This window comes from Actinia tenebrosa, unplaced genomic scaffold (assembly GCF_029948245.1).
Source record: "Actinia tenebrosa isolate PJP-AT-01 unplaced genomic scaffold, QUT_ActTen_1.0 PGA_scaffold0__85_contigs__length_37466705, whole genome shotgun sequence".
NCBI classification, from domain to species: Eukaryota; Metazoa; Cnidaria; class Anthozoa; order Actiniaria; family Actiniidae; genus Actinia; species Actinia tenebrosa.
This window is the reverse complement of record NW_028292569.1, coordinates 4608828-4615824: the sequence shown is the minus strand read 5'-3', so window position 1 is coordinate 4615824 and position 6997 is coordinate 4608828. Positions and strand designations below refer to the sequence as shown.

The following is a 6997-nucleotide window of genomic DNA, read 5'->3' as shown; positions in this document are numbered from 1 at the left end:
AAATTTTCGAAAACGGTCTCCAGAGTGGAAATTTTCGAATACGCTGACGTAAACACGATTTTGCGCATGCTCAATAAGAAAAACTATCCGTCAAAGGGACTAGGCACTAGCTACATCAGGGCGGATCAAGAAATTTCCGGATACGTGTGGACAGTGAAAACGATTCGAATACGCTGCGTGTGGATGCGAATATTTGCGGATACAAAAATTTCCGGACGTGTGGACTGGGCCTCAATTACTGCGACGTGATGTATGCAGTGGGAATATCTATATTGCTATTCTTTATATGAAAAATACCGAGGCCCCGTCCACACTATGCCGGATTAATTTGAATCCGAATTTTTATTTTTACGGTTAGGCCTACCGTCCACACTAGTCCGGGCGAATCCGGAACAATTCTTCACAGAAAACGAATTTTTTCGAATACGATGACGTCATGATCGTCATGGGAACATGGCGGGAAGGCTAAAAATTTACCGCGGGCTCAATTTCATCTTCGATGCACATGCTCACATGAAGCCTCTGATTGGACTAGTGTGGACGCGAAACATTTTATCCGTTTTCATGTGTGGACGGAAAACTTTTTTTTCGGTTTCGGTGTGAAAGTTACGGATTCAAATTTATCCGGCATAGTGTGAACGGGGGCATGAGTACGAATTTATCAGAGATAAAGGTGCACCTCATAAATGTCTGTCACAAACAACCCACAAAACCCGTGTCTTGAGTTTGGCTTGCAGTCTTCGACTTGTGGGAGCCTTTTTGGTCTGACTGCGCATGACAATGACGTACAAACCTTTATCGAATTAAAAGTTCATGTTCGCAACGTTCACGGTCGCTCTAGTTTGACCAAAGGTTTGTGAAGTATTTTTGACTTTTTAAAGAATAAATACGAAACTTTTAATAACAATGGAAGCTTTATTGAGTAAAATATTATTCTACATATACAAACAGTAAAACACAATCCTAATTTACGATTGGCTACTTTAACCAGAACCAACTTCTATAAATAGCTACTAAAATTATTTACTGAATAAAAGATTTGGTTAGAACTCTGATAAGTCAGGGCTGGACCACGCCTTATTTCTACAACAGATATAGCACGTTGATCGTGTGGCAATGGCCCCATTCACTTATCGTTGGTTACATGTTCCATACTTGACAGTTCTATTCTGAACTCGTACGCATAGCGTAAGGTAAGGACTGCAAATAGCCAAAAGAACTTCACTTTGTGAGTAAGCAAAAGATAATCTACAAATAATCTTTTGCAAAAAGCGTGTGAGCGATTTTTGATCTTTTCATTTCTTTAAAAAGTTATCAAATTTTAATGTTGGAACGTCGAAAAATTTCAATGTCTTTTGACGTTTTACCGCATAAAAGACGAAATACTCGAAATATCAAAAATCGCTCACACCTATTTATAGTTTATTTCTTGCTAGTTTAAAAGACCTTTAAAACTTTAAAACTCAAAAATGATGCGATTCGTGATTAAATCGCATTGCTGAGAGCCAATCAGATTGCAGAACGAAATGAGATGTCAAAGAATATTACACGCCATTCTTATATATTTAATGAGGGCTTTCGAATCATGGCGTTATCCTGTAGGGCTTACTACTTTAATGTCTCTTCTTTTACTGTTTAACGTTTCTTATCAAACTCAATGACAGCACCCTTTTCCCACTGGATATCTGTTTCTTCCATGCAGTCTACCAATCCAAAAGAATGTGCGACCCTTTCGTCCTTAAGGATCAATATGAGCTTGAGCTTTGCCCGACTGCATAACGAGATCATCAAAGCATCATTGTCCTGGAAACCTGACTTAGGATCAAAGTGGGGGCAGAACCCAATGATGATGTCTTTATCTGCCCCAGAGAAGACGCGTGTAGTGTCAAACATGATACCATGTTCAGAAACATCCTTTCCATCCTTAACTCGACAATGCCTTGTGTGCTCATCAAATAATTGTCGATACAAAGCATTTTCCTCTCTATCTGTAAAAAGAACTCCAATGGTGTCTGGATCAACTCCCTTATTAACCATGTCTTTAAGGAGGTTAATCAACATGTATACCAAGTGCACTCTTGATGGTCGCTTTGGCACCAGAACTTCGACGTCCTCTCCTTCAAAATCATGTCCAAGATGAATCAGTGGGCCTTTCCTCATGAATCTTTCACTAATGAATCTGTGTATTTTGCCAGTGGTCCTGATGACGGTATTCAGCGCTCTTTGGGAGAAACCATCTGGTAGACTATCAAGTACACAGGGTTCTTTGAATATCTGCTGGGAGGAGTCACTAAATATCCAAAGACTTGGAGGATTCCTGTTATCACACCAATTCATTAATGTCTCCCACCAGTCGAATGAAATGTTGGGTGGGTTCTGCTTGAAATTTTGGCATTCGTCAATCACAATATGCTTCACACCAGCAAGTGCATTAACATGTTTATTTCTCAGACAAGAAATGAATCCAAAATAATTGTATGTTGAACATAATGGCTCTGGTTTACCATTCATGTTTACTTTCTTGTTCCTAAGAAAAGAAAGGCAAAAAAATTAGTTTCATATTTGAAAACCATGAAATGGTAACAAAACCACATTCTACATAAATGAAAAGAAGATATAACTAGCTAAAAACTAGTGTGAGCTGCGTCGGTATTTCTAACGAAACAGTAAGGATAAAAAGGTAAATTATACACCGTGAAAAGATTAAAAAACTTATTGACGTTTCGGACGCTAGTCTTTTACTCTAACGAAGGACTACCGTCCGAAACGTCAGTAAGTTTTTTCATCTTTTCACGCTGTATAATTTACCTTTTTATCATTACTTCTACATAAATGAATTTATTATATGACCGTGAATCTTAGAGCCTGGACACTAGCAAATCGAGCAATCTGATTGGATAGATCGCATCGCGGACTGGTCTAGATTCTCCGGTATTAACCGGTCCGATCGCATATTAATCTTACGGCGAAAACATTTTGTCCTTTTCAATGAAAAGTGGTCATATAATAAAAAACTTATCAACCGAGCTTGGTCGGTCTGTACGGGATAATCTTGACCTCGGTCACGATTATCCCGTACAGACCTCCCGCTCGGCTAATAAGATCTAAGAATTAGCAACAAATTTTGGCCTCTTACATTTTGAACATTCTGGTCATCACCACACTCTAAATGTCTCTAAAGTTAATCAAAAAAACCCTCAAATCAAAGGAGAGACCGAACAAACTCTACTATTTGACTCACATTTTGATGGCTAGTCCAGGAATAGAACCAGAGACCCCAGAGGTTAGAGGTAAGTGTACTACCGCTACCCCACCCTTGATTTTCTGATAAAACGCAAGTGACATATTCATTGAGATCTTGCCTCTTATCTCTCCTTGTTTGCTAAAAGCTTAAGATGAATGCTTTGCTTTCATTCTACCTTCATTTGAGAGTGGCATGGTTAAAGTTTATTATTACCAAAGAATTAGGGTAGAGGGATGATAGTGTGGTTCAATCTTTGGATCCAGCATCTGGTGTGAGTTGAGTTGTCATATTTTCCCCTTAATTAGAGGGTTTTTCTTTCCTTTTACTCCACAAAAGATCGTTTAAATTCAAATAAATGTTTGGGTGCTTTCATCTCAATAGGGGCCTAGGCTCAGCTGCATAAAGTCTCTTAATTAAGATAGGTCTATTGTTTTTAGGTAAATGGTATTGTAAATCTAAAGGTTAAAGTGTAATAAATATTCAGCTAAAAATCCAGGGAGATTAATTAAGAATATGCAAAAAGAAACGAAGAATAAAAACTGAAAATAAATATAAATACCCCTTGCATGTGACGTCAAAGGAGCTCAACTTGGAGGACAAAACAAAATAATTTTTATCTCCTGAGAATCGGAAACCTATCTCCTCCAACTTGAGCTGCCATCTGATGTACTGCAAAGGGTTCTATACGATTCCAGGACATCATACCTGACTTCAGCCTCCAGCACCTTATTTGAGCACACAAATAAAACTTCTTTAGAAGAAAAGCCCTGTCTTCGTAGACGATGAATACGTTCAATCGCCAAAACAGTTTTCCCACTGCCAGGAGGGCCTGTTATCATCAATTTTGGCGATTCAAAATTCTCAAAGAGAATCTCATATTGCTTTTTGGTGAGCAAATGAAAGAGATCTTCACCAACAGCACCTTTAGCTGAGGAATTCACTCTGGCAAGTACAGGGACTAGGGCTTTAATGATGGCCTGATATTTCTCATTAGACATCTGGTAGGCTTCGGGATAGACAGATGCATGAGATATCATCTCATCTAGTATGCCTATGTCATCTTCTTCAGAGCATGCTAGGATGATAGGCTTAACGTAGAATTTCTCTATGCACCCTCCTTCTTGGGCAATTATCCTCTTCAACTTAGTTGCTACCTTTCTGTTGTACTTGCAGCTTTTACTGGTAGCTTCTCCCTCACATAGACTAACCAATAAAAGAGGAATGCTTGGAGAGCAAACCAAAATGTCGCAAATCACCTCTGCTGGCTTTGTGTTTGGAAGCCCTATATCAACTCCCCAACATCTTTCAATGAACGTAATGCCTACCCATTTATTTTGTTTGAACATCTTATTCAAACAGTGAATAAATGTTTCCAAGCTTCTGTTTCTTGGATTCATTGCATGTTTTGGCTGGATCTTTAGTCTCCCTGGTGAAGCTGCAATAAAATAACAAATAGATGTCTTTAGCTCGGGTGTAATGTTTTCCCATTTCAGACCACATGTCATTCCCTAGAGTATCATTTCTTTGTTTAATGATTATGCATGAGAAGATACAAATATGGATTACACTCAAACGAATAATCTTATTCTCAAAGGTATGACACAGAATATGGATAAATTAAAAAGCAAAAAGTCTTATTAACAAAAGAATGAAAAGTGAAATAGGTCTATTAATTTGACATCACATCTAAACCTAACAATAGGTGGATCAAATGTTCATTGGTGGTATACATCCCTTCCCATCAGTTACCAAATCAAATGATCTATTCCATAGTATTGCATTCCATTGCTCAAGATTTCCCAAGTGTTGAGTGGAATCTTTGTGTTACAAATTGTTATATTCATTGTGCTATTCATAATTGTATTTCAGTCGACCTCTCAGTGAATAAACTATCATAGTGACAAAACCGTGGTTATTTGCTGTGCGAGTCCGGCAACTCGCGTGTTACTAACGTATATGCCGCTACAGTCGACAATATTCGCGGCCAAATCGGCTGTTACATGTTCGTATCAAGACTTGTGTAAACTAAACTAATGAGGCACGTGAGCGAGATGAAATATGATACGTATCTAAGGTAACACGAATAGATCTAATGAACCTTTTTGTTATGTGTAGATCTAATGGAATGCCATACTGGAAAAAATATTTAAGATCGCCAGATCCTGTATTTTCTTGTATACAAGCATACCTGAAGGCTCTTTTGTATACTGAAAATATGAGTGCCTCATGGGATATTATTTGGCATACCACTCTCTGAAAATTACAGGGTTCGTGATGAGGTAACGACTTAAAATTCAAGGACTATTCAAGGAGTATACAAGGACTTAAAAATGAATTTTCAAGGAGTATGTTCAGCTAAATATGACAAGGTTTTACACAGTGGTTGCACATGGCCGACTTTAAAATTTTCCAATCTTTCTGACTAGATCTATTTCAGAACCATGCAAGTAATGATCAAAGCAAAAATCCAAGGAGTTTTCAATGAGTTTTGCTAAAATTATAAAATTCAAGAGCTTTTATAAGTGCCCTTGAAAACGTGAATTAAATTCAAGGAGTTTAAGGAGTAGCACGAACCCTGTAATTAATATGTATTTATATGAAGCATGTATGCTCAAATACCTTCTATCAAATCACTGTAAATATCTTCGATGGTGTCTTTCACAGTGTAATAGACTGTTCTCCCGCGTTTGACGCTTTAATTTCTTTTGGTCATTTTCATCTCCTGTCAAAACATTCACACAAAAACGTCTTAATGACAACTATCAAAGATATGAATAATCAATAAGAAAATTAAGAAAAAGGGTAAGTTTGTTTGTATATTGGTGGGGATGGTTCATACAAGAAATCTATTTGTTCTAGCACCATGTTTATTTATTGAGACTTCAAAATTATTACCCCCATAAATTTAGACTGTCCACAGTTCCTTATTTCCCTCCAGACCCAGAAGAGTCAGGCTTTTCCCAAGCACTGGAAACACGAGGTGTGCTGGGGGCAAGTTTTGTCCACAAACACCTTGATATTGGTAAGAAAGCAAAGTTTCAGCTCATAATATAATAACCCTGCTGATAACATAATAACCCTGAACACACACTTTTAATAAGGACACACACTGGTGTATTAACTGTTTCCAATATATTACATAATGCCATTTAGGGTAGGGAAAGTGACCTTTAATTGCAATTCAAAATTAAATGTATGCCTTACCTCCAGAAATAGTCTTGTGTAGAGAAAGCCATTCCTTAAATTCCATATTGACAATTTGGTTTTCCCGATCCAGTACACTGCATTCTGGTTTCTGCTTAAACACACCAGTACCAGGGAAAGCACAGATATGGACTGCTATGACATAAGTGTCATCACCAGCCCCATCTACTGGGAAGAACTTGATATGATAATCTTCACCTGCTTTAGGTTTAACCTCTTCTCCAGAATCCAAAACCCAAAGCTTTCGTTCCATACATTCAACTATACTACGTAAGATATTATCTTTCTCTTTGTTATCTTCAATCTTTTGTCCTTTGATGAAGGAATGTTTATCTTCTATTCCGAAGTACACTGTCCCTCCCTGAGTGTTTGCAAATGCCACTACATTATCACTTAGCTTTGTACAAAGGTTATTAGCCAGGTTTTCATTCCTGTTGGGATTGAGCAGCTTGTGTTCCTCGGTCATTGTTTCATAAGACAATGTTTCATTCAAATGAAATGTGTGGAATTTTGGTTTGTTTGCACAGACACACCTTCTTTTCTTCATAT

General features: G+C 37.7%; 2 protein-coding genes across 2 annotated transcripts; both read right to left on the bottom strand.

Annotated features, from left to right (window-relative positions):
* Positions 1–1393: 1393 nt before the first annotated feature.
* On the bottom strand, positions 1394–4749 carry LOC148913310 (schlafen family member 5-like). Its single transcript, XM_089026043.1, has 2 exons — positions 3950–4749; positions 1394–2527 (listed from the first exon to the last, which is right to left on the bottom strand). The coding sequence occupies exons 1-2, from the start codon at positions 4747–4749 to the stop codon at positions 1636–1638; spliced, it is 1692 nt and encodes a 563-aa protein (XP_088882169.1). The 3' UTR covers positions 1394–1635.
* Positions 4564–6995, bottom strand: LOC148913309 (uncharacterized). The gene is made up of 3 exons (XM_089039513.1): positions 6449–6995; positions 5864–5966; positions 4564–4679 (listed from the first exon to the last, which is right to left on the bottom strand). The coding sequence occupies exons 1-2, from the start codon at positions 6993–6995 to the stop codon at positions 5875–5877; spliced, it is 639 nt and encodes a 212-aa protein (XP_088895639.1). The 3' UTR covers positions 4564–4679; positions 5864–5874.
* Positions 6996–6997: the final 2 nt, after the last annotated feature.

What these genes read in the sequence shown, in the direction of transcription:
- LOC148913310 (XM_089026043.1), bottom strand. Translation starts at nt 4,749, where the DNA reads ATGACATGTGGTCTGAAATGGGAAAACATTACACCCGAGCTAAAGACA. An exon ending in GTGCTGGAGGCTGAAGTCAG is followed by an intron (nt 2,528 to 3,949) that starts GTATGATGTCCT and finishes TTCTTTTCTTAG; the next exon opens with GAACAAGAAAGTAAACATGA.
- LOC148913309 (XM_089039513.1), bottom strand. Translation starts at nt 6,995, where the DNA reads ATGAAGAAAAGAAGGTGTGTCTGTGCAAACAAACCAAAATTCCACACA. An exon ending in ACACAAGACTATTTCTGGAG is followed by an intron (nt 5,967 to 6,448) that starts GTAAGGCATACA and finishes ATGTTTTGACAG; the next exon opens with GAGATGAAAATGACCAAAAG.